Source organism: Carcharodon carcharias, chromosome 15, assembly GCF_017639515.1.
Source record: "Carcharodon carcharias isolate sCarCar2 chromosome 15, sCarCar2.pri, whole genome shotgun sequence".
Classification (NCBI taxonomy): domain Eukaryota; kingdom Metazoa; phylum Chordata; class Chondrichthyes; order Lamniformes; family Lamnidae; genus Carcharodon; species Carcharodon carcharias.
The window spans coordinates 88,294,294-88,321,858 of record NC_054481.1 but is presented as its reverse complement, the minus strand read 5'-3'; the positions used below and the strand labels follow the sequence as shown (position 1 = coordinate 88,321,858).

The 27,565-nt window shown below is 42.3% G+C and overlaps 1 protein-coding gene across 4 annotated transcripts in view; it reads left to right on the top strand.

Moving 5' to 3' along the window:
- Positions 1 to 27,565, top strand: part of hspg2 (heparan sulfate proteoglycan 2) — a 519,883-nt gene that overhangs the window by 461,931 nt on the left and 30,387 nt on the right. For all 4 annotated transcript variants that reach the window (XM_041206462.1, XM_041206463.1, XM_041206461.1 and 1 more), the window contains 8 exons: positions 2,347 to 2,449; positions 4,543 to 4,652; positions 6,728 to 6,836; positions 8,387 to 8,485; positions 9,077 to 9,298; positions 10,248 to 10,492; positions 13,244 to 13,415; positions 16,272 to 16,394. In XM_041206462.1, the coding sequence (XP_041062396.1) occupies positions 2,347 to 2,449; positions 4,543 to 4,652; positions 6,728 to 6,836; positions 8,387 to 8,485; positions 9,077 to 9,298; positions 10,248 to 10,492; positions 13,244 to 13,415; positions 16,272 to 16,394 (1,183 nt within the window). The remainder of the gene's footprint in view (positions 1 to 2,346; positions 2,450 to 4,542; positions 4,653 to 6,727; positions 6,837 to 8,386; positions 8,486 to 9,076; positions 9,299 to 10,247; positions 10,493 to 13,243; positions 13,416 to 16,271; positions 16,395 to 27,565) is intronic.

Here is a 27,565-nt window from a genome sequence, read left to right as displayed (position 1 = left end):
AGGTTCCTGTTTGGGTGAATTCACTTGGCTAAAAAGAAATCACTTTTTACATAACTGTAGGGAAATCGCTCTGAAAGAAACATCGATGTCTTCGATTTGAAGGCAAAATATTTACGAAAAAATCAGGCAGTGACACAGGTAGTGAAAATTTTGGAGGTTACACGGGTTATTTTAGAGGTGAGAGTGAGAGAGAGAAATTGGGGAAGGGAGGAGGGAGAGATGGAAAGAGAGGAGAGAGAGATTGGGAAAAGGAGGTGAAAGAGAGGTTGGGAAAAGGAGGTGAAAGAGAGAGAGATTGGGAGAGGGAGGAGAAAGAGATTGGGAGAGGGAGGAGAAAGAGATTGGGAGAGGGAGGAGAAAGAGATTGGGAGAGGGAGGAGAAAGAGATTGGGAGAGGGAGGAGAAAGAGATTGGGAGAGGGAGGAGAAAGAGATTGGGAGAGGGAGGAGAAAGAGATTGGGAGAGGGAGGAGAAAGAGATTGGGAGAGGGAGGAGAAAGAGATTGGGAGAGGGAGGAGAAAGAGATTGGGAGAGGGAGGAGAAAGAGATTGGGAGAGGGAGGAGAAAGAGATTGGGAGAGGGAGGAGAAAGAGATTGGGAGAGGGAGGAGAAAGAGATTGGGAGAGGGAGGAGAAAGAGATTGGGAGAGGGAGGAGAAAGAGATTGGGAGAGGGAGGAGAAAGAGATTGGGAGAGGGAGGAGAGAGAGAGAGAGAGATTGGGAGAGGGAGGAGAGAGAGAGAGAGAGATTGGGAGAGGGAGGAGAGAGAGAGAGAGAGATTGGGAGAGGGAGGAGAGAGAGAGAGAGATTGGGAGAGGGAGGAGAGGGAGAGAGAGAGATTGGGAGAGAGAGAGAGATACCGAGAGAGAGATTGGGAGAGGGAGAGAGAGAGAGAGAGATAAGGAGAGAGAGAGAGATTGGGAGAGGGAGAGAGAGAGATTGGGAGAGGGAGGAGAGAGAGAGATTGGGAGGGAGAGGAGAGAGAGAGATTGGGAAAGGGAGGAGAGAGAGAGATTGGGAGAGGGAGGAGAAAGAGAGAGAGAGATTGGGAGAGGGAGGAGAATTTTTTTTTAAACTTAGTTCTGTTGAAGAGTCATACGGACTCGAAATGTTAACTGTGTTCCTCTCCGCAGATGCTGCCAGACCTGCTGAGTTTTTCCAGGTATTTTTGTTTTTGTTTTGGAGAGAGAGAGGGAGTGGGAAAGGGAGACGAGGGAGAGAGAAGGAGTGGGAAAGGGAGATGAGGGCGAGAGAGAGGGACTGGGAAAGGGAGAAGAGGGAGAGAGAGAGAGAGGGAGTGGGACAGAGAGATGAGGGAGAGAGAGAGAGGGAGCGAGAAATTATCCCAGATTACCACGATTACCCCCAATCCTTTTGCAAACATTTCATCTTCAAACCAAAGTCACTGATTTTTTTCAGAGCGACTTTTATACATTTTTGGAAAAGCTAATTTTTTTTAAACCAGATGAATTAATCTAAACAGGAACCTCCATTTTGCCATGCACATGAAAGTGTGGGGTCAAATGGTGTGCTTCCCTGGAATCCCTGATTAACCAATCAGAGCATTCTGACCAAATGGCCAATTGGGGCACTGAAAGGCGAACCAATCAGCAGCGAAAAGCTGTCCAATGCCAAGCTAGCCTGGGGAAGAAAAATTCACAGCCCAGGAGGTGGGGTAAAAGGCCAAATTACAGGACGGTCCCGGAAAATACCCTGCTCCCCTGTTCCCGTAACCTGTCTACCTGTTTTCCCGCATCCACCTAATTTTCAGTGTTGTCACAGTTTCTGCCTCAGTCACTAACTCTGGACATAAATTCCACCGCCTCACAACTCTCGGTGTGGAGAAGACTCTCCTTCCCTCTGTTCTAAATCTCCCATTCAATCTTATATCTATGGCCACTCATATTTTGACCCCGCAACTACTGGAAGCAGCCTGTCTCAATTTACCTTATCCCATTCTTTCATTATTTTAAACACATCTATAGTAATTATGGTTTTATTTAGTGTCTAATGTACCTACAAGAATAATACATGTTGGGAGAGATCACATGATCTGTAGTAACCAATAGGAGAGTAGCGCAGGTTGCCTCAGCGTCAGTGTAGAGTTGGAGTTGAGAGCACGCGTATAGTTGCTGTTGAGTATTTTGTAAATAAACTTAATCTTTCCACCCAAGAAGTGTCTGCAAGTGTCAACTCTATCACTAATAGTACAATTCGGCCACCCTACAATGATGTCCATCACGTTGTTTGGTAATCTGTGGTGTTCCTTTAGAAGAAAGACCCATTTTTTCACGTTGTTCCTCATGTTTCTATTTCGTCCAATTAAAATATTTTACTCTCATTTAGGGAAATTTCCGCGGCCTGGATTTGAATGAAGAGCTGTACGTCGGTGGATACCCCAATTTTGATAACATTTCAAAAGTCACTGGAAGCAACAGTGGGTTTATGGGTGAGAAAGCTATTCAGAAGATAATTATACAGAGTTTTAAGTCGACTGTTAAAGGATCCCCAAGGACCATTGTTAGCAGCTGCCGTTGCATTCAAGTTTTACATCTAGCGCAGCACAGTATGTCGCAAGGTGGTATGACTCCCATTCAGAGTTTACTGAGTTGAAGATGCCAAGCTCGCTCCTCAAGATCAGGTTTTATATGTGAGCTGCTTCCAGTCATCAGGAAACAGCTGTACTGCACCCCACACCATTAGCCTACACTAGCAAAGGCCGAAAGGTAACCATGGCAACAATATAAAGACTGGCTTCCCTCCACTACCAGTTTCCACCTACCCTAAGTCTACCTATAATTAATTATTGCTTCAACGACCTAAAACACTAGGTATTGTGATGTTGAAGCTTTAATTAATCACTGCACTTTGGGGCTATAAGGGCCAATCACTGTCCCTTTGGTCTTAAATAGCTTTCATAATTTTCATTCCTTTGGTTTACATATTTATAAATTCGTAATCCAGAGTAATGAGTTTAAATCCCACCATTGTAGCTGGGGGATTTAAATTCAATGAATGAATTAAATCTGGAATAAAAAACAACTCTTAGTAATGGTGACCATGAAACTATGGAATTGTCGTAAAAAACCCAACTGATTCATTCAATATCCACAAGCAGCAATGTCCCCCCTTTCTCACTCTGTCTCTCTCACTCTCCCCCTTTCTACTCTGTCTCTCTCACTCTCCCCTCTTTCTCACTCTGTTTCTCCCACTTTCCCCCCTTTCCCCAATCTGTCTGTCTCACTTTCCCCATTTCCCCACTCTGTCTCTCTCATTTTCCCCCCTTCCCCCACTCTGTTTCTCACTCCACCACCCCCCCCCCCTTTCACACACTGTCTCTCTCAAAGAAGTCATATGAACTGGAAACGTTAACTCTGTTTCTCTCTCCACTGATGCTGCCAGACCTGCTGAGTTTTTCCAGCATTTTCTCTTATTATCTCAGATTTCCAGCATCCGCAGTATTTTGCTTCCGCTAAAATATAATTGGTGCAATTGGCTGCAAGCTTTATATTTTTGTCTGAACCTATTTGTCGGTTAGACTCACAGTCACCTTGGTTTTATTTTAATTTTAGCACGACATCCACTAGGGCATGATTGAATGCTACAAAATTTTAATTTTATTTTTCAAAGATGGTAGTGGACAAACTATTGTGCTCCTTCCCCACCCCATCATCCACCCCCTCCCCCAAACCGTCTTTCACAGTAATACTGCATTTCCCTTTTTGTTTCTGTTCCTCATTGATGGCAGGGTGGGGGGTTGGGGTGTTGAGGGAGGGAGGATCGGGTGACCTGCCTGCCAGTTTGCATCAATGTTGCTCCATGACTGGTGGTTTGTGCCAGTACAGCCGTTCCCCGATTGGCGGTCTCTGGCTCACTGCAGCACTGCCCTTACCTTCCTGAGCTTTGAGGATACCACAACCAATTACAGCAAAACCAAATCCTCAAGTCTGAAATGAAGGCAGAAGCTGGTGGTGGAGGGCATTCCTCTGGACAGGTAGCATTATTTTCCCTTGTAGGAGTGAACGCCTCCTACCATCCACCTTATCAGGAACCTGCCCCTTTCATTCATTCTTTCCTCATTCCATTTCTCCAAACTTCCCCCCCCCCCCCAACCCCCCATCTCCCCTGACTGTGCACTTTTTTAGAAACTGTTCATTCTCCAACATCTTCCAGCCCTGGTGAAAGGTCATCGACCTGAAACATTGACTCTGCTTCTGTCTCCTCAGCTGCTGTCTGACCTGTTAAGTATTTCCGGCCCTTTCTGTTTTTATAACGAGTCTCAGTGGCCATTTTGCATCTGCAGGAGCCAAAATGTTTTATAATGCCAAAGGGTTGTGTGTGTGATGTCAGATAGCTATTGTGCTAGAACCATTCAGAAAGCTCCCATTGACTGCCATGTTGCTTTTAGTAGAAGAAAATATGTCTTTGAATTCTATTATCAACTGTGGAAAAGAAACCTCTTAGTAAACATTAATGCTTACATTTGCAGAACAAATAATACAATGTCAATATTTCAGCTGACTCACTCTTCTCTCTGACTAGGCTGTATCCGCCAGCTCATAATTCAAGGCGATGAAGTGATCTTCTCAGCTCCAGGACTAAAAGCAAGAGGAGTATCCAACTGCCCAACCTGCAAAGACAACCCTTGCAAGGTGCAAGATATCAACAGGGCTGTTTAGAAGAGGGTCCAGTGATTGATTGTCAAGTGAAAATTTATTTTCACAGCATCAGGGAGTTTGTTGCTGCATTTCCATATCCCTTTTTTGAACAAGCTTTCCATCCAACATTTCATTTCCTGACTGAGGCAGGGGATAAGTAACTTCCTTTAAGATCCCCCAGTGCAGTCCTCTAATAGGAAGTCTGCAAGCCTGACGTGGAGTCAACTATCCTCTCATTATTGGCTTCCCAAGTGATGAGAAGCAACTAGGCCTCTTTCAGCATCACCTCCATCAGCTTAGTTAAGATAGGATATCTTCTGGAAAATAATGGGAGCATAATGTTATTACCAGACACACACCCATGGGGTTAAAGAGTGCTGCATCAGCAAAGGAGCACTTTGCTAAGATCTTGAAATATTACAAGGCCTATTATACCTTATAATTTGGTTGCAAAATGAACTTACAGTAGTTGTATATTTGCACCAATTGATATTTCTACTCTAAATTTCTACTCTAAATAAGAGTTGAATAAACCCATTCTTCTGGAGTTAATGATGATATCAGGGTAATTGCTTTAATGTCATGAGGGGAAGGGATGAGCCATGTGTGCATGGCATGAATTCATGAGCACATTCAATAACTTCATGTGGAATCCAGAAGAGAACATGGCCTTTCTGGTTACAGAGTAGATCTTTCTGTTAGTTCCAGATGCCAGATTGATTATTAGTTAACCTAAGTATCATTAAAAGGTTGGACTGTTGGTTGATGGATGTTTCCACAGGGAAGGGAGATCATTTGTATTATAACTTAGTCAATTGATGTAACAAGTCATTGAATCAGGAAATGTGCACATTGTGGATAGCATCTTTATTTTGAGTTAATGATCTCTAAAATTGAAGGGAATCATTGGGGGTTAATACTCATAAGACGTTATGGAACATGAAATAGACACGGGTGATGTAGAAGAGATTCCAATTGGTTAGAAAGTAAAGCAGGTTTATTTTTATTACTACATAATCCCTGAAAAAAATCAGTTTTACTCCAGCCAGGGTCTACACCAGCTAACAAAATGTCTCAGAAAAATCGCAAGGGACTTGTCGATGAGAAGGCCATTCAGCCCATCAATTCAGAGCCACCAGCCATCTTAATTCACCCATTCAGAGAGATTTCACAGTCTGCACCCCGCCTTTCCCCCAGCGCTAAATCAAATTATCTCTTAAATGATTCTAGAGTTTTTGCCTCCATCTCTGAATCTGAAGATCCATTTCAAGTGATTAATTCCGCTAATTTCAACCCTTATTCCCTTGTCCTACTCTTTCAATTGAAAGTAATGTTTTGGATTAACCTGTCCCATTCAACTTACACACCTCTGCAAGATCACTGTGGGGGCTTCATTTCAAGGCTCAAAAAAGCAAAGTTTCTCCAGTTCAGAAAAAAACAAATACATTCGATTCTGTATTTTTCAAGGCCCTCATCAACTAAGATAAATTTTCGTGGAGTGAAAGGATGTTTTTAGGGAATTACCTCTCCCCCAGTAAACTAGTTCCTACCACCCCAGATTGAGGTGTTTCTGATTTTGCAAAGGGAAGTGAATATACGAGCAATGATAGACGCATAGAGATCCTTGGATCCATCCTGCCTATCCCACACAACTGTGATACCTTGTGTATTGCAGAATGTACATTCCTGACCCCAAGTTCATTGCTTGATTTCAATCTGATCAGCTGTCACTTAGTGTCTTTTAAATCACTTCAGTTAAACATCCTTATTTATTGGTCTCAAATCATTCATCAGGGTGCATAGCAAAGTTAAATGCACACAGAATTTTGCACACTTGCAATCATTTTGATGTTAAGCCTGACTTGCTGCAATTGTTAAATTCCAGAGATATGTGCAGCTGTGCTTAGAATATAGCACTGTGACAGTCCTGTCAATTTTCTAGTTAACATTTTACAATGATAAGGAACATTGATGGATAATGTCACTACAATTGGTTAATCATTGTTGTAGGCTGATGTCTTTATTGAGGGTTTATCATTTATTAATGCAGCAACTTTGATGTTTTTCAGAATGGAGGTCAATGTGTCGACTCTGAGACTAGCAGCTATGCGTGTCAGTGTAGGAGGGGATATACTGGGAGCAACTGTGAACATTCACTGGCTTTGCACTGTCACCCAGGTAAATGTATATTTAGAATGCAGTTGGCACCAATGAAAATAAAAGATAATACTCAGGTAGTTTCATCTGTTTTTGACTGTCAGAAGGGCAAACATAATACTGACCCTGATTTCGCCTCCCTTTCAAAGTAATTGTTATTGAACAGCTGGGGAAAGACTGTACACAATGTCTTCTCCATTAGGTGGATGAGAGGTTTTGGTCTCAGAGTGTCTTCTTAGCAAACGGGTAGCACTTACCCCTAAGTCAGAGGTGTGGGTTCAAGCCCCACTCTGGGTTGAAACTCTAGTGCAATACAAAGGGAGTGCTGAATTGCCTGAAGTGCTGTTTTTCACATGGGAGATTAAACCAAGTCCTGTGTGTCTGATTAGGTTATAAAGCAGCAGGGCTTTTCTTCTGATGCCCTGGTCAACATTTATCCCTCAATCAACACAATTGAAGAAGATTAAAGCTGTCCTTCTTGAAACATATAAGATCCTGATGGGACTTGATAGGGTGGGTACCTGGAAGATATTTCCTCTTGTAGGGGAGACTAAAATCCAGGGACATAGTTTAAAAATAAGACGTCTCCCTTTGAAGACAAATGAAGAGGATTTTTTTTTTTCCAAAGAGTCATTGGTATGTGAAATTCTGTTCCCCAGAAAGTAGCAGAAGCTGCCTCACTGAATTTATTCAAGGTAAAGTTGGACAGATTTTGTTATGCAAGGGAGTCAAGGATTATGGAGGGCAGACAGGAAAGTGGAGCTGAGACCGCAACCAGATCAGCCATGATCTTATTGAATGGGTCGAGCAGGCTCAAAGGGCTAAGTGGCCTACTCCTTTTCCTGTGTTCCTAGATTAACTAATTATTTATCACCTTGCTGTTTGTAGAGCCTTGTTGTATACACATTGGCTGGTGCATGCAGTAACTGCATTTTGAAAATAATTAATTGTGAAGTACTTTGCGCTGCTATGAGGATGTAAAAATGCCACATCAATGCAAGTTCTTTTAAACATGCCTGTACCATCACAGTGTCTCCAAGTGGTCAACCAGTTGTCTTCAAAGACAGAGTTGTAGTAAAAATAGTAAACTTGAAAAGATCAAAGAACTTCTGAGAAAATAAGTATTCTTTCTCTTCCAAGATTATTGGTTAGGGAGGTAGCTGTGCTGGGCAAAGATTTAGTAACTACAAAGAAAATTATTCAAGATGGTTAGCGATCCCTTTGTTTCACAACTGAAGAATGCGATCCAATAAGAATCATAGAGACTAGGACCCTAATGCTAGAATGGTATAGACCAATCTTCTTTATTCTTCATGGAATGAGCTCCTGTTCTAAGCAGTGTCATTATGAGAAGGTGATGAAGAGATTCCACTGGCTATTTATCCAAGTGTTGGCAGAGGACTTACAAGCAAGGCTACTGTCAGGCCTCTGGCCTGAAGAGTTCTACAGTGATCTAATTTGTGGAAACTAAGGAAGGGCAAACGGGATAAACTTCTTTGTTTAGGAAAGTCTAGCAATGTCAGTGTTCTATGATGAAGTTGCTGATGCCTGTTTGTGGTTTGGGTCTGCAGAGGCCTGTGGATCAGATGCAACTTGTGTGAACAAACCAGATGGCCTTGGATATAACTGCCGATGCCACCTGGGCAAACGAGGGCCAAAATGTATGGATGGTGAGTCTCGCCTTTTAGTTTTAATTACAAGACAAGAGGGTTATTCCACACTAACTAACTTAATAATAACTAACGTTTCAGTTGCATGATAGCTGTGTTTTTTTAATACTGCTAACTTATTAAAATTATAGCTCAGAACTTGCAGTGAAAACAAAATGATTCCAAATATCTTACATTTTTCATTTTAAAAAATCATCTTTATTTTGCCCATTTTTGTCAATCAATGTCAACTCCTACTACTCCAAGATCAGGTACGGTAAAGGTCCTGTGCAAAGCCAAGTTTGATTTCTATTGCCCTAATAATGTGCATTACTCTCAAACTCAGAAGACCACCACCTGCTTTTCTTTTATTCTTTCATGGGAGTTGGGCATCGCTGGCAAGGCCAGCATTTGTTGCCCATCCTTAATATCACAGTGGAGATTGGTATTTGAGGTGTGGCAGCCTCACTGGACATTTAGCGCTTGGGGATCAGGCAGATCAAATATTTCTGTAGAACTACTTCTCCGGTATCCTCGCTTTAACTAACACCATGTAGGCTACAAAATTGTAAACCCGACTCTCATTACCTGCCTTTTTTTATTGCCTCACAGGTGTCTTAATCACAGCTCCTTCCTTCAGGGCAGGTAATTCTTTTGTGGCTTATCCACCGCTGACCAATGTTCACAATGAGCTGACGATTGAGCTGGAGTTCAAACCTCGCTCACCCTCCGGACTGATGTTCTACAGCAGCAGCCAGAGAATGAAGATGAATGACTTCATCTCTGTCGCCATGCTTGATGGACACCTGGAGTTCCGCTATGACCTGGGGTCAGGTAGGTGACAATTAACCTGGATTGATAACTTCTTCCATTAAAGTAGCTCAGCCTCCATGTGCAGAGCTCCTCCAACAATTTGCTATTTGGCTTGCTTTGACATTGTATGCTTGTTCTGGGGTGTTGCATGTTTGTGAACCTTGCCTGTTGGATCCCTTTATAGTCTCCAAGCAGTTGTCATTTTTCAAGAAGAAGTCATTGAAGCTACTACATTTTTCAATAGAAGTCACTTACTTTTTAAAATATTGGCACTTTGCTCCTTTTGGAGAATTCCAAAGCTAAATGCTCATGTCCTTTGGCCCTTCCCATTGCTCCAGATTCTCTGGTGGGAGTGCTGGATGCTGCTTTGACTGCCACCAGCATAACGGGGCCTCTGAAATGCCTAAACAGATGTTTGCCATCCGATCGCACTATGGGAATTATCGCGTCACCCAAGCCTTGGCTGTTGCCATGTATGAGTCCAGCTGCACCACACCTTTGAAGGAATTTTGATTGGAGGGTGTGGGTGGAGGGGATGTTGTTGTTGGTGTGTGTGCCCATGTGGCTCTTATTGCAGTGAAGGGGCCTCTGTGTGCGCTGCCCCAGCCCTGAGACTGTTTCTGGTGAGTTCCATTCCCAGCACTAACTCCCTCACCTCAATCACCACAAATGCTTAAGGGAAAAATAAAGCTGTTTGTTGTAAACTACATCCGTGACACAGCCTCAACATTCAACCTTGGGACGTGCTCCCCTCAGGATTTGTGTAAAGGGCCTCAGTCTCTTTGCCTCTTGATTGGGAGAAAGGAGCTCAGTTACGTGACTGTTCAGGCAACCCATATATTTTTGTGTTTCTATGTTTGCAGCTCTTCATTAAGGGACAGATTTCTGAGGAAAGGTCCATATCATTGAGATGTGTGCATGCGTCATTGCGTTCATTTACTCAATCCCACCCCACTTTGGATTTTCACAGGACTTGCTGTTCTGCAGAGCATCAAACCAGTGGCTCTCAACAAATGGCACAGATTGAAAGCCCATCGACACAACAGGGACGGCTTGCTGACCATTGATAATGAGAAAGAGATCAGAAGCATCTCTCCGGGCAAAAGCCAAGGTCTTAACCTGCGAAGCCCTATGTATCTTGGTGGTGTGCCCGGATCAGAAGTTCTCCCCAAAGCAGTAAATGTCACAGAGGGGATTGATGGCTGTATTGCTGAGGTGAGTCTCTGGAGTAAATACAACTCAATGTCATTGTCCACCAATGATTGAGGAAAGGCCTCTTATTATCACACAGCCACATTATGTACTTTCGCCTGTGTGCTAAACACCATTCCATGCACTGAAGTTGAGAGGGACTTGCCCACTGTTCCCAAACTCCTCTCTATTGCACTCTGTTATCATTCTATAAGGAACCAGTGAGAGCAGCCTGCCTTGATCTATCCCTCAACCTCGCCCCTCTCCACCACTCCTAACCCCCAACCTTCAACATCCTGGCCCAGATGAGGAACTCACCTCTGGGGTTTGATTTCTTCTGGTGCTGCACAAAGTAACCCATTCATGTCAAATTCTTTTGTGCATTGCCTAAATGAGCAGATTTATTTTAAACAAGTGAAGCACTGTGTTAAAATAGCACACAGTAGAACTTGGGCTAACCCTGTGGCATACAAATGAAACTGTGTCAGGGAATTGTAGGCTCAAGTTCATAAGTACAGAAGAAATATGAGCTGAAGTAGGCCACTTAGCCCTTCAAGTCCTCTTCGTCATTCTATGACATCATGGCTGATCTTCCACTTCAATACTATTTTCCTGCACTATTCCCGAACCCCTTGTTATTTTAGAAATCTATTGATCTCTGTCTTGAACATCCTCAATGATCAAGCCTTCACAGTTCTCTGGGACAGAGAATTCCAAAAATTCACCACCCTCTGAGTGAAGAAATTCCTTCTCATCTCAGTCCCAAAAGGCCTGTCCCTTATCCTGAGACTGTGTCCCCTGGTTAAGACCACCCCCCCTCCACACACACACACCACCACACCACCACCACGCCCCAACCCAGAGGAAACATTCTTCCTGCATCTACCCTGTTGAGCCCTGTAAGAATCTTGTATGTTTGTGAAATCTCATTCTTCTAAACACCTAATTCATGTCTGACAAGCTCTGAGCATGACTGTTATAGAGCTTACTGTTCCCATATGGTTCTCCAAATGAAAAAATATTCTTTGTTGTTGGATAAAGGCTGCTTTATTTGTTTGGTCCATTTGGGGAAAATAAATTGAATGATCCAGTGTTTAAGGCTGGACCACCTCTAATATGATTGTAAACTGATCTGGACTCTCTTACCCCCAATGCATCTAACCCCTTTCTACGCTGAATTTGAGTGATAACTATGCTTTTGTTGACATGAACTCATTGCCTTCACTTTATTTTGATACGTACAGTGTGTTGAGCTTACACAGTTCATCTTTCACCAAACATATTGCAAGGCATAGTCAGCACGGATTTCAAATGGGTTTCAAAACATCAACCAACCTCATTGAACTCTTTGAAGAGGTAACCAAGAGTAGACAAGGGTAATGCAGTGTATGTAATTTATCTAGATTTCTAAGAGGCCTTTGATAAGGTGCCACATAATAGACTAATGAACAAGGTCAGAGCATGCAGAATCGAGGGATAGCTAGAATGGATTGCTAACTAACTGCAAGACAGAAAGCAGAGAGTGGGAATAGTTCAGAATGCTGAAAGGTAGAAAATGGATTACCACAAGATTCAGTGCTGGATACATTGTTTTTCACAGTTGGTATTAATAACTTAGACCTTATCAAATATACAATTTCTAAATCTGAGACAACCAAATTGGGAATGATAATCGACACTGAGGAGAACTGCAACAAATTACAATATGTTAAAAAGTTGGAGAGGGGGCATATAACTGGCAAATGAACTTTAACACAGATAAATGTGAAGTCGTTCATTTTGGAAAGAAGAGTGAGGAGGTGACATATTACTTTCAAAAGTAAGAAACTAAATGGAGCGGAGGAGCAGAGAGATCTGGGACAATGTCAACATTTGTGAATTGTCCTGATGAGTGCTAGATGAAAAACTTCGACAAAAAACTCTTTTTTCAGCAATACTTATGTTCTGCACTACCAAATGACTAAAACTATCGATACTAATTAATAAGGCCATAAAGAAGACAAACCAAGCACTAGTGTTTATTTCTAGAGGGATGGAATTAAAAAGTAGAGACGTTATGTTAAACTTGTATCAAACTTGATTAAACCACACTTGGAATGCTCCGTACACTTCTGGTTGTCATATTATAAACAGGATATAGAGGCAGTGGACAGGGTGAAAAATGAGTTACAAGCATGCAACGTTATACCTATCGGGTAAGGGCTCAGGGGAATAGGCTGGGGTTCTTTTATCTTGAAAAGTAAAAGTTAAGAGGTGACCTAACAGTGGTCTTTAAAATTCAGGCTTTAATAGAGTAGGCAGAGTTTGTTTCCTCTTATGGTGAAGAGCATAATCAGAGGTCATCAATCTAAAGTAGTCACCAAGAAACCTGCATGGGTGTACCTACACTGCATGGACTGCAGCAGTTCAGGAAGGTGGCTCACCACCACCACCTTCTCAAAGCAAATGAGGAATGGGCAACAAACGCTGGCCTAGCCAGCGATGCCTCAACCAATGAAAGAATAAAAAATATCAAGTAAGGAATTCAGAAGAAACCTCTTTACCCAGAGAATGGTGAGAATGTGGAGCCCTATACCACAGGATGAAGCAAATAGTATAGAGGCATTTAAGGTGAGGCTAGATAAGCATTTGTGGGAGAAGGAAACAGAGGGTTATGTTGATAGATTTAGACGAGGGAAGACAGGAGGAGGATCAAATGGAGAATAAACTGGCTGGGCTGAATGGGCTGTTTCTGTCCCCACATTCTGTGTAATTCTATCTCTCTCCATTAATCAGGTGTCTATCAATGGGAAGAAGGTTGATCTCTCCTACACCTTTACGGACAGCCTGAATGTCGACCAGTGTTATGACAGCTCACCATGTGACCGTGTGCCTTGCCTGCATGGTGGAAGGTGTATCGTAACTGGAGAGTATGAATATCAGTGCATCTGTACAAATGAATATCAGGGTGAGTCTGCAGGAAGAAGGAGCTGCCATGTGTCTCATTCTGCTCAAATGCCAATGGACAGGGGCCTCTCAATTAATGAAATGGGTTTAAACTTACTCTGGTTGACATCAGTAAAGTAATATTGAGTGGTGAAGACCAGATTTCCAATTGCATTTTGAATATTGAAACTTTGGCACATTTACAGAAAGATGTACAGTTTAGTTGCCAATAGTCTTCATGGTAAATCTTCCACCTCTTGTGGTATTGGTAACACCAGAGCTAAAATTGTGACTGACAATTATCTATCAGTTAAAGTCACAATGCATATTTTTTCCAGAATTGCTGGGGACTTGATGACTGATTAAACCTGACATTGCCCTTGACCTCAGGACCCTGTTTCAGATACATACCCAACTGATTCAAACTAAAATCTTGTCTTTGTTACTTATAGAGCTATAGGAAAAAAGGTTAGGCAAGGGTAATGTTGTAAATGCAATATGTTTGCATTTTCATGTTCACATTTCTGTCCTCGGCCTGCAACAATGTTTGAATGAAGCTTAACGCAAGCTGGAGAAACAGCACCTCACCTTCCAGTTAGCCATTTTACAGCCTCCTGGACTTAATATTGAGTTCAATAGCTTCAGACCATGGACTCTGTCCTCCATTTTGATTTTTTCCCACCAATTGCCAGTCTGTTTCTTGTTCTTATGTTTTTCCTTTCAGAGACTGCCAACCTCTTTCTCTGCTATTACCAAGTTCTGCTGTTTTCCTTTCAGATAGTGCTTACATTTATTCTGCTATTACTCTGGACCAAAGCTTTTGCCTTTAAACTATCATTACCAGTTCCTTTGACTTGTATTCCATAACATCTTTGTCATTTAACCTCTCCTGCCTTCCAACCTATCCCTGACCTTCTATTTTGCTCCACCTCCCCCTCCCCCCTTTTTCAACAAATTCCTACCGCTCTTCAGTTCAAAAGAGTCATATTGGACTCGAAACATTAACTCCGTTTCTCTCTCCATAGATGTTGCCAGACCTGAGTTTTTCCAGCATTTTCTGTTTTATTTCAGATATCCAGAAGCTGCAGTATTTTGCTTTTATTGTATAAGAAAAATGGTTGCAACTGTAACTTTTCTTATGAAGCTCACATGAATTTATCATTTGGATCTGTCCATTATTTCTATAAATTTATGAGCTAAGACATGTAAATAAAGCTACTAATGCAAATTTGTATTTATTTAAGGAATTGGAATTTACAAATCTGGAATTGAAAGCTAGCCTCAGTAATGGTGTCCATGAAACTGCCGTCGATTGTCGTGAAAACCCATCTGGACCTTTAGGGAAGGAAATCTGCTGTCCTTCCCTGGTCTGGCCTATATGTGATTCCAGAACCACAGCAACGTGGCTGACTCTTAATTACAGTCAAGGGCATTTAGGGATGGGCAACAAATCTTGGCCTTGCCAGTGACACACTCATTCCATGAAAGAATTAAAAAAAATTAATTTGTTTGAAGAAATAAGAATGTGCCAGAATAAAACAAAATGTTTAAGATTTGCCGTTTGTATTAGAGTGAAAGACAATCGAAACCAACTAACAGAACTGTTACAGTGAATAATTTACATTAAACCCACATTGCATGTTTAACAAAATATCACATTTGTTCAGTTGGACATGGATTTTTTGTAAAACCCATCTGAATTATTGATCATATTGCCATATTATTACTGAACAATGATTGTTTATAAACTCCAAGTCCCAGCAGTAGTTGGAAATCTTGACTAGTTCTAATCAGATGGTGATTCTGAATTTGAGCTAGGGGACCAACAAAGGGGTCATTTTAACTCCCAAGGCAGACAAGAGGTAAAAACTTAAATAAATGAACAGCCCTACCCCAATCCACCCTCTTTCAGTTTTATTGGAAGCAGGGGACAGGGCAGGCAAAGGACCCATTCTTAGGTGGCAGGTTGGTAACCTTTAAGAAGGTTGCATGCCTCCTATTTAACTAAACCTTTAGTTTTATTGCCCGTGGGCCACATTTTCTGGACTTTGGGAGAAACCTGGCAGCTGAAGGGCGGCATCCATCAAGATAGAGCCTGTTGAGCGCTGCTTGTGGGCCAAGAAGAGCAGGAGTGTCTCCGCCGCTGGCCCAACAAGCTTACCTCCAAGGGATTGGACATCAGTGATCAGTCAACAGCACCCTCTCCCTCCCTCATGCTGGGCTTAGTTCTGGTCCTCTCCCCAGCTGCCTGTCTTCCCTGCCCCCTCCTGCCACCAACCTAACGGGCAGACAAATTGCCAAGCGGCAGCTTGGAAATCTGTTGAAAAAAAGTTCAAAATGGGGCCTGCCATCAAATTTGGCAGGACTTGCAGGAAACCTATGTTCATCCTAGTTTCAAATTCTCCTCCCTCCTGCTACCCAAGAGTTTGGAATTCTCTTCCTCAAAAGATGGTTGAGGCAGCATCCTTAAATTAAGTATCTTGAATATCTTCAAGGCAGAGGTAGATAGATTCTTGATAAGCAAGGGGGTAAAAGGTTGTTGGGGGTAGGCAGGAATGTGAGCTTAAAATCAGATCAGCCATGATCTTACTGAATGGCCGAGCAGGCTTGAGAGCCCACGTGGTCTACTCCTGCTCCTAATTCCTTTGTTCAGATGCATATACCCGAACTGCCTTCCCACCAACAGGGTCGAAAGGTCTTTTCCTGCTGCTTTCTATGAGTCTTATTCACCTGTTCATTCTTGCCCTTATCTCATAAAACCTAAAACTTAGGAGAAAATATTATCCCTCCCCCCTTTCATTAGAATTCTGTGTTTGTTTTGCCCTGATTAACATGAAAGGAGAGCTGGTGTTTAATTTTAACTCTGCTCTGATTCTAGGTGAGAACTGTGAAACCTTCCAGGACATGTGTTTGCAGGGGAACCCCTGCATGAACGGCGGGACCTGTGAGAAGAATCAATGCTCGTGTCCAATGGGATATGCTGGATCATACTGTCAGGAAGGTACAGACTGAGAGACAAATATTTCATCACAATCCTATCTCCAACTCTTTGAAATCCGAGAGCCATTTAAGAATGTTCCATATATCCTGAAGGAAATGTGGGTCTCAATCTAATTAATGATCCCTCAAAGGATCTCTTTAATGTTTTCGCAAATGTGAGAGCATATTTGATATGATCTATTGTACTTATCTTTGTACAGATGCTCTCACTGAATTGTTAAGAAGTTATCCCTGAATGATCCATCTGTTTGGTAATGGAGAGAATTACTGTCGTTTGATATTTATTTAGCCACTCATGAATTTTAAGATCAAGGACGACAAAATATATTAGTGCAGTCCCTTTAGAATATAAAAATACCCCAGGATACTTCACAGAAGAGTAATGAAAGAAAAATGAACACCAAGCCAAGGAAAGAGAGAATGAGGAGAGATTACTTAAAAACTTTGTGAAAAAGAGGAGTTTTGAGGAAGGTCTTAAAGGGCGAGAGGGAGACAGAGCGATTTAAGGAGGGAATTGGAATATGTGGGGCCTAGGTCGTTGAAGGTCTGAGTGGTGAGGGCAAGGCAAAGGGAGTAGAGATTGAACAGGAGGACAGAGTTGCAGGAATGCTGAGCCCTTTGAGGATTGTATGGCAGAGATAGGGAGGAAAAGATCATGAAGGAATAAAGCACGAGGAAGAGAATTTTAATTTGAGGTGTCGGGATACGGTGAGCAGTTAAAGACGTGAGACCAAATTGTCCTGATGCCCAATTTGACCAGAGACCTATAGTCACCATTACTTGGTATCAGAAACTTGGGTGTGTAATGTTCATGAACCTCTGCTCATTCCTGGGCAATGTGACAGAATTTCTGGCAATGCCCTCTTGGCGGGCAAATGTCCTCACAAGCTGATGTTCGTCAAATTCTCCCATTAATATGTAGAGCTTTCTCAATCTGTTTGATTTCCTATTATGGTTTTTATCTGTGGTATTCACAAAGGCTGAAGGGGGCATGGTCGGTTAATGTCATCCAAAGTTAAAACTAAGTGAGAGTGTGGGCAGTGAAAATAGGGTGGATAACTTTTCATTTAGGATTCTCCAAGTTCAAAAGCTAGTGGATATAATTCTCCCACCTACTTTCACTGCCGTAAATAGTGTCTGACACTTAACTTTGATTTTCTGTTGTAATTCTACATTGAAATGATGGTTAAAATCCCTCTCAGTTATTCTTAATTACATGCCGGGCACCTTGACTGCATACCAGACTCTCAAATGAATGCTGCATACACAATTCCCCAAGCACTCATAATACAGTTAGAAATCCCTGTGCCAGGCTGTCAGGGTTTCTGATCTGAAAGACCAACTGCAGCAGTGCAAAATTGAAGGTGATTCGTTATGAGTGTGTCCTACTGCACACTTTCCACTCGCAGATGTGAAAAATAAGCAAAGGCTCAGCTGATTACTGCTGCCCTCAAATGAAAGTCTTGTGTATCATCTTGTTTCCCAAATGCCGAAGGCTTATCTCATTTTGGCAATTATACAGAAACTCACAGTAATGTTATTATCTTTCAAACTGAATGAGTCTGTTCTCAGCAAGTCAAAAATAACCTACGATCAGTCAATTGCCCTGCAGCCTCACCAAGTGAGAACTGATTGCTTAGACCTGGAACTTACTTTTGTCCCTGACGACTTTTAAGGGGTAGTTTAGCAAGAGAAAATCATTATACTAACCCTGTGTTGGATCCAGTGCCCTTGGTTTGTTGGGGCTAAAGGATCCAGGCTGCATGCTTGTTTCGGGGTGACTGAGTTGGCACAGAGACAGAGAACATCAGATCGTTGTTAGAATGAACACATGCTGTTTATTTGCAAACAAAACTCGGCAGCTACACTTGTGTGATCACAACTCAAAACTCTTTCTTCACTCTTCAGTGTCTAACATGAGACCCTCCCACAGTGGTAGGCCGCACTACTCTGCTTTTGGGTATTAAGATCATTTGACCTTACTTTACAATACTTGCCTTAAAGGTATATCACATATCGGGTTACGACACCCCCTCCCCCTTTCTGAAAGATATATTTTACAATTTTTCAATATATCAAGATATTTACACAGATCAATTATTTACAAAGTCAGTCTCTCTGGGGGTTTCCTTATGCGCATAGTGCATCTCAGCTCTACAGCTTCTGAAGTTTTCTTTGGAACCTCCCTTACTGAAGTCACCTGAGCATCTGGTTCTTCAGGTACCTGTAAAACTTGTTTCTTCAACTCTTTCAGGTACAGTCGGCCCTTCAAATACTTGGCTGAGTTCTTTCAACAGGAAATGTAAATTCAGTCTCAAACACTGGTGGAATCACTTCTGGATATTTGTTTCCTCCTCTTCGCATGTGATCCACCACATGTCTCCTTACTATTCGATCTCCAACTTTCACGTAGTAGGAAAGGTTCCATTACTGCACTTATCTCACCGAACAACCATGCTGGTCCTTCTCTAAAACTTTTCACAAATACCTATATTAAATATTTTGTCCCGACTGTGACAATCATGTCCCAATTTCCGATTTTCCTGCCTTCTTTCTACCTTCCCCCATCCCTCCAAGTTTGGCATGATTAGGCTCAATTTCGACTGGAGACGGCGCTTCATCAACAGTTCCACAGGTGTGATGCCTGTTGTCGAATGAGGGTGGTACTATAATGGAAAAGAAAACATGCCAATTTAGTTGCTATCGAATCTCCAGATAATTTATCCATACCAGATTTGAACCACTGAACTGCTCTCTCGGCAAGTCCATTTGAAGAAGGATGGTATGGAGATGTTTTCACATGAACATGAGGCTTGTAAATCAGTTAAATTCAGCACTTGTGAATTCTGTTCCATTATCTGATACTAGCACTTCAGGTAATCCATTTATAGCGAAGCTTTGTCATAGCTTGCCTATTGTCACTGAAGATGTGGGTGACCTCACTTCGTATATGTCCATCCATTTTGAATGAGTGTCTACGATAAGTAGAAACATTGTTGCCATAAAAGGGAACTTACTCGTGGCCTTCCTGGCCACCCCCAGGGGTGTTACAGAGCTGTTGCGGGTAATTTTTGTACTTAATGAGAAGTTGTATGCAGTGTCAACAAGTTTTCTATTTCTCCATCCATTCCCGGCCACCACGTATAGCTATGTGCTATTGCCTTCATTTTGGAAATTCCAGGGTGTGCACTGTGAAGTTCAGATAACAATGGCTTTCGTCCTTTTGGAGGAACGATCACCCGAGCCCCCCACAATAAAATACCTTCTTGGCCGGTTATCTCTTTATCTTCCCTGGAAGTACGATTTCATTTCATCAGACTCTTGTGTTTGTGACCAACCATAAAGAACTTGATTCCTCACTTTGGGTAAGACTGGGTCTCGTTTCATCCAATCTTTACTTTGTTTAGCACATATCGGTGATGAGTCCAGGAAGTTCAATAAGTTGAATTGCTGAGGAATTGGAACATTCTCAACCTTTATTTGCAAGGGTAAATGACTGAGTGCATCTGCATTTACAACTTGACTTCCGGGTCTATGACTAAAAGTATACTCGTGGGTTGCTAAGATCAACACCTATCTTTGTATTCTTGCTGAAGCTATGGAGGGTATAGCCTTGTCTTCACCAAATAGCCCTAATAATAGCTTGTGGTCCGTTATGATAGTAAAATGATGACTATGTACATATTGATGAAACTTCGTAACACCGAAAATGATTGCCAAGCTGCCTTTTTCTATTTGTGAGTACTTTTCCTCTGCAGCACTAATTGATCTTGCCATACATCCTATAGGTCATTCTGATCCATCATTCAATGGGAAAGCACTGCTCCCGCTCCATAAGGTGATGCATCACACGTTAATATCAACTCCATTTTGGATCAAAATGTACTAGAAGTGCAGAAGATTGTAGCAACTGCTTCACTTTTGTGAAAGCTGCTGCTTGTGGTGATGGCTATGACCATCTCTGGTTTTTCTTGAGTAGGTAATACAGGGGTGCCAGTTCTGTCAACACATTAGGCAAGAAGCATCCATAGTAATTGATCATCCCCAAGAATGATTTCAGTTTGGATGTATTCTTTGGCGCTGGGGTTTCTCTAATGGCTTTCACTTTTTCTTCAACTGGATGTAGGTCTTGTGAATCTATCTTGTGACCGAGGTAAGTTATCTCTTTTGCCTGGAATGTGCACTTTTCCTTTTTCAATCTCACTCCAACCTGCGAAAAACCTTTCAGAACTTCTTCTAAGTTCATCAAGTGTTCCTTATCAGTGAGTCCAGTCACGAGAATGTCATCCAAATAAACAACAACGTGGGGAAATCCCTGTAATAAATTTTCCATGGTTCTTTGGAATGTGGCGCAAGCAGAAGAAATGCTTCTTCTGTACTGGGTGTATTGGTGCAATCTCTTATGTGTATTTATAGTGACAAAACTTCTAAGATGCCTTCTCTAATTCCAATTGTTGGTAGGCATGGCTCAAATCTAACTTCATGTAGGCCATTCCACCTGCCAGTTTCGCAAATAAATCGTCAATTTTAGGTATGAGGCGTCTATCCAATTTTGCCATTTTATTAACTGTTAATTTGTAGTCCCTACATATGTGAATGCTTCGGTCAGGTTTCAGAACAGGTACAATTGGTGCTGCCCTCTATGAAAACTGCACTGACTGTATCACTCCCAGCTTTTCTAATCTGTCCAGTTCAGCGTCTACCTTATCCCACATTGCACAAGGTATTGGTCTTGCCTTCATGAATCTTGGTGTTGCCTTTGGATCTATATGAACATTTGCTTATAGCCCCTCAGTTTTTCCAAGTTCTTCCTTGAAAACTGAGGCATAATTTTGTAGTAGCTGTGGTAACCTATTAGTTTCCATCCATTCCAATTTAATTTCTTTCAGCTGGTTTCACCCAAGGAGACTAGGTCCCTCACCTGCTACTACCATCAAGGGTAATCTCACTGTTTGACCTCTATAGTATACTGTGACTTTACATACACCCTTGATTTGTAAGTTTTCTCCTGTGTAAGTTTTTAATTTTTCACAAGCTGAATTTAGAAAAAACTAATGTTCTCCATGATTCAGGTATTTTAAAGTATGTTCACCAATCACTGTAGCTGCTGTACCATATCCCCCTCCATTCTGATAGGCTTCTCATTCACTCTCATGGTTACATAGATAGGCTCTATACTTCCCATCTTTAAATTATATAGTGAATAGATATCAGAATCTATTACTTCAGGCTTTTCAATGCTGTTAATCTCATTCGGTTTTTGCTTTTGTCTGAAAGTCTGCCTAGTTCTATATTTGCAATGTCTCATGAGGTGTCCATATAGATGGGAGAAGAAACATTTGATCTTTTTAAACTGTGATTGATTGCAAGGTTGTCTGCTTTCACCTCTGTTACTATTAAAAAAGAAATAAGGAAGGAGAAGATTAATTATGAGGGTAAACTAGCCAGTAATATAAAAGAAGATTGCAAGAATTTTTTTAGATATATAAAGGGTAAGAGAGAGGCAGAAGTGGACATTGGGCCGCTGGAAAATTACGCTGGAGAAGTAATAATGGGGATCAAAGAAATGGCTGAGGAACTTTGCATCAGTCTTCACAGAGGAACATCCCCAAAATTCAAAAGAGTCGGTGGGGGGGGCAGAAGTGAGTATGGTGGCCATTACCAAGGAGAAGGTGCTAGGAAAACTGAAAGATCTGAAGGTGGATAAATCACCTGGACATGATGGATTACACCCCAGAGTTCTAAAGGAGATAGCTGAAGAGATAGTGGAGGCGTTAGTGGTGATCTTTCAGAAATCACTTTAGTCAAGGAGGGTCCCAGAGGACTGGAAAATCCCTAATGTAACCCCCCTATTTAAGAAGGGAGTGAGGCAAAAGACGGGAAATTACAGGCCTATTAGCCTGACCTTGGTCGTTGGTAAGATTTTGAGTCCATTATTAAGGAAGAGATTTCAGAATACTTGGAAGTGCATGGTAAAATAGGGCAAAGTCAGCATGGTTTCATCAAGGGGAGGTCTTGCCTGACAAATCTGTTAGAATTCTTTGAGGAGGTAACGAGTAGGTTAGACAAAGGAGAGCCAATGGATGTTATCTACTTGGACTTCCAGAAGGCCTTTGACAAGGTGCCGCACAGGAGGCTGCTCAGAAAGATAAGAACCCATGGTGTTAGAGGCAAGGTACTAGCATGGATAGAAGATTGGCTGTCTGGCAGGAGGCAGAGAGTGGGGATAAGGGGGTCCTTCTCAAAATGGCGGCCGGTGACTAGTGGAGTTCCGCACGAGTCAGTGTTGGGACCACAACTTTTCACTTTATACATTAATGATCTAGATGAAGGAACTGAGGGCATTTTGGCTAAGTTTGCAGATGATACAAAGATAGGTGGAGGGACAGGTAGTATTGAGGAGGCGGGGAGGCTGCAGAAGGATTTAGACAGGTTAGGAGAATGGGCAAAGAAGTGGCAGATGGAATACATCGTGGGGAAATGTGAGGTCATGCGCTTTGGTAGGAAGAATAGAGGCGTAGACTATTTTCTAAATGGGGAGAGAATTCAGAAATCCGGAGTGCAAAAGGACTTGGGAGTCCTAGTCCAGGATTCTCTTAAGGTTAACTTGTAGGTTGAGTCGGTAATTAGGAAGGCAAATTCAATGTTGGCATTTATTTCGAGAGGACTCGAATATAAAAGCAGGGATGTGCTGCTGAGGCTTTATAAGGCTCTGGTCAGACCACATTTAGAATGTTGTGAGCAATTTTGGGCCCCCTATCTCAGGAAGGATGTGCTGGCCTTGGAGAGGGTCCAGAGGTTGTTCACGAGAATGATCCCAGGAATGAAAGGCTTAACATATGAGGAACGTTTGAGGAGTCTGGGTCTATACTCGATGGAGTTTAGAAGGATGAGGGGGAATCTGATTGAAACTTACAGAATACTGAAAGGCCTGGATAGAGTGGACGTGGGGAAGATGTTTCCATTAGTAGGAGAGGCTAGGACCCTAGGGCACAGCCTCAGAGTAAACGGAAGACCTTTTAGAACAGAGATGAGAAGAAACTTCTTTAGCCAGAGAGTGGTGAATCTACGGAATTCATTGCCACAGAAGGCTGTGGAGGCCAGGTCATTGAACGTATTTAAGACTGAGACAGATAGGTTCTTGATTGGTAAGGGGATCAAAGGTTACGGGGAGAAGGTGGGAGAATAGGGTTGAGAAACTTATCAGCCATGATTGAATGGCGGAGCAGACTCGATGAGCTGAATGGCCTAATTTCTGCTCCTATGTCTTATGGTCTTATTATGCCATGTTTTTGCTGCTAAGTTATTCCTTTTAATTTCTCTGTTAGTGGTGGCTGTTTCCTGCTTCAGAACAAAGCTCTGCACTTTCACGCTTTTTTTGGTTGAGGATCCCTCCCAATTCAAAGGACGGCACTATTTTGCACTCCTCAAATGGTTTCCGAGTCCATTGCCAGAGCAAATTCCAATGCCGTCTGAAAAGCTAGATTTGTTTCAGCAAGTAATCTTTTCTGAATCGCATTTTCATTTAAACCACACACCAAACAATCTCTAAGCATATAATTAATAGAAGTACCAAGCTCGCAATATTCAGTTAATTGCTCCAGACTTGCGACTGTCTAACCCCCGCAGCTCTATTTCTTGAGTTAAATTTAAACCATTGCATTGTCACCGACGGCTTGGGCTGGTAATGACTCTTTACGAGGCTCATTAAGTCATCAAAACATTTTGAGTCTGAGCCATTGGGCATCAACAGATTCCAAATTAGTCTGCATGTGGACTGAAGGATTGCTTGCCTCTTCTCCTCCCCCGCACTGTCGCTCACCTGGAAGAAGAACGCGAGACACTCAGCATAGTGAGACTAGTTGTCCGAGGTTGGATTGAAAGGCTCCACTCTTCCAAATTGCGGTATGATCTGAGGGGATTACTTCGACACTCAGAAGGAAATTTTCTTTTATTTACAACTACCGTGCAAGGTCCGGCCCAATTTCGGTTCCTCTGGGTTCTTTTGTTTTTCCGCATTTCTTTACCTCATTTTTCATGTGATTTTTCATGCTTTTACTCTCATTGCCAGTTTGTTGGATCCAGTGCCCTTGGTTTGTTGGGACTAAAGGCTTATTTCGGGATAACCAAGTTGGCGGAAAGACAGAGAGCATCAGGAGATCATTGTTAGAATCAACACATGCTGTTTATTTACAAGCTAAACTCAGCTGCTACGTTTGTGTGCTCACAACATAAAACTCTGTCTTCACTCATCAGTGACTAACTCAAGACTCTCCCACATAGAGGTAGCCCATGCTACTCTGCTATTGGGTATTAAGTTCATGTGACCTTACATTACAATACTTTCCCTAAAGGTATATTACATATCAGATTACTACACCCTGCTATTCCTGCAGTCACTGGGAGAATTCCAGTGCAAGCAACAGATCAATGGAAGGTCTTGGTGGTGAGGTGATGCATTGTTTCTTTGTCCCACCACCATGAATTCTCCTGGGAGCAGAGCATTTTCATCACAAGGAACATTAGATGATGAGTCACTCTGGGCTGGTCTTATAAAAACCCCTAGCAAAGGGTCTCAAAGCTCAGGACTGCTGTAACTGCAAACATCCAACAGTTAGCACTTATTCCCTCTGCCTGGGAAATGGTACAGTACAGGAGTGTAAATAAAACATTAGGATGAAAGAGTTGCTAACGACATTTTAGATCCACTCACCTTTCACCACATGATTTACCCAAAATGCCACAACTCGCTTCTATCCTTTAATTACTGATGCTTAATTTTGCTAAAGATCTTGCTGAATTTTGTCAATTTGCACAACATTGCTCAGTTTTGATTAATGATCAGATAATAGGGCATTGGTTCAAGGCGATGTGAAACAAAGGAAAGGACCGAAGCAAAACATTCCATGGGGAAAATTTGCCTCTTTTCAGGTCATGTGTGCTCTCCCACACTCAAGTATTTTGTTGTTCCTGTATTCCATGGCTAAAGAAGAACTTGCATTTATATAGACTCTTTCACACCCTCGGGACACCCCACAGCTCCTCACCGCCATTGAAGTACTGTTGACTTGGTGTCATTGTTGCGATGTAGGCAGCCAATTTGCGTGCACAGCAAGCTCCCACAAACCACAATGACATAAACAACCTGATCATTCGTTTTATCTGCGATTTTTTTTTTTGCCACTTCCCAATGGCATCCTGCACAGCATGGGAGGGAGATTGGCCATGGGGTTTAAAGGGGCTCAGGCATTACAAATTTCCCCAGCCTCATTTCTGGGCCAATGGATGGGTTTCCTCGTCAACTGCAAAGGGTTTGACCAACACCTGTCCTGAGCTAAAATTACTACCCGATTTTTACAAACTTAGGCTTCTGAGTTTTAAGAGCGATTGTATTGCTTGCATTTATTTCCACTTCCACCCTCAAAGGGTGAACACTTATCACCTTGTTGTTTGCCAAGTGCTGAGGGCCTGTCTCTCACAGCAGCAATTATATATAAACTTACAACAATTACAATATCAGTCACTTACACATGCTCTGAGAGGGTCACTTACTAACTGTGTAGCGTGAATGATCTCTGAAGAAGGCAGACTTCAGGCATGAGTAAGGTCTGAAGCTGACAGAGAGTCATTTTTGTGGCAACACTGGTAAACGTTTGGGAAACGTTAGAGTTAAGTTTTTGCTGGCCTCAAAACTGGATCAGAAGGGCAGCAATCACCTTAAAACAGGACACCAAGCAAGTGTTGAGATTTTTTTTAAAGCTTTAATTACACTGTACTCAGTAATTGGCATTTCCACTGTCTGCAAATCTAGACTCAAAGCATATGGACCCAACCACAGCCCAGTTACCACATCAATAGACTGTATGTGCGGGCAGTGTGGGTTAACCTTGTTCTTCAAAAATGGACCTTTGACAGTTGATAGCACTGAGATGAATCCGTGCAGAAAGGCTATGCAGCTTGAACATTAGTGTCATCCAAGCTGCACAGGTTTGAAGAATATCTCCTGAGCTGAGGTAAAATGGCCGATCATTTCTGATCGACCTCTCTCCAGGTGGAAATAAATCTTACTGCAATACCGCAGCTTGAGATCACTCATCCTGGACGGTCCATTGTTTCCTGTTAAGATTATAGTACCTATTCCTCCTCTTTATTTACTTCTCAGTTCTGAAAATCTGATCAGAGATGACAACAGTGATCCTGATGATTCCATTATGACCAAACAAAACATGGTGATGACTGGATTTGAATTCTGGACACAGCTCTGCCTCACACATGCACCACCACCACACACCACCCCTTTGGCAGAAGACAGTCATTGATCCTCCAGGATTAATTGCTTTATCTAGATTTTTTTTACATTTATCCTTTGCACATTTTCGCCTTGTGAGGATGATACTGCTCCACAAAAGATCAGGGTGGTTGTTGCTGATGTTCGCTTACAGGCTGCAGTAACCCTTCCCAGCTATGCAAATGATCCCATCACTGGGAATCGGTGCAGAGTCTGCAGCCTTAAGGTGAGGACAGTGGGAGCTCTGAAACAAGAGCACTGATGGAGTAGGGCCCAAGTATCTATAACCACCTGTTTTTTGGTTCCGTGTAACTAGCTGGGTTGTTGTTTTACTCCATTTGAAACCCTTTCTCCCACCAATGCCTCTCACTGGGTTCACTAACAGCTGATTCCAGCTGCAACTTTTCAAACTCCTTTGGCAGGAGGAGCTTCTGATGTTATCCAGATTTATGGAATATTAACACTTTTATTTGTCCAAATAGTGCTTGACTCATGTGTCTAAATTAATCATTTTTCCATAATCTGAAATTCTTTGTTTTACTACTTCCTGATTCCCCAAAGCCTGTCCAAACTCTGTTTCTCTCTCCACAGATGCTGTCAGACCTGCTGAGTTTTTCCAACGCTTTCTGTTTTTATTTTGGATTTCCAGTATCCGCAGTATTTTGCCTTTACCTGTCCACCATCTACAAGGAACAAATCAGGGTGTGACGGAAAACTACCCACTTGCCTGGATGAGTGCATCTCCCACAGCACTCAAGAAGCTTGACACTATCCAGGACAAAGCGGCCTGCTTGATTGGCACCAAACATTCACTCCTTCCACCCCCGATGCACAGTGGCAGCAGTGTGTACCATCTACAAGATGCACTGCAGCAAGGATCAAGG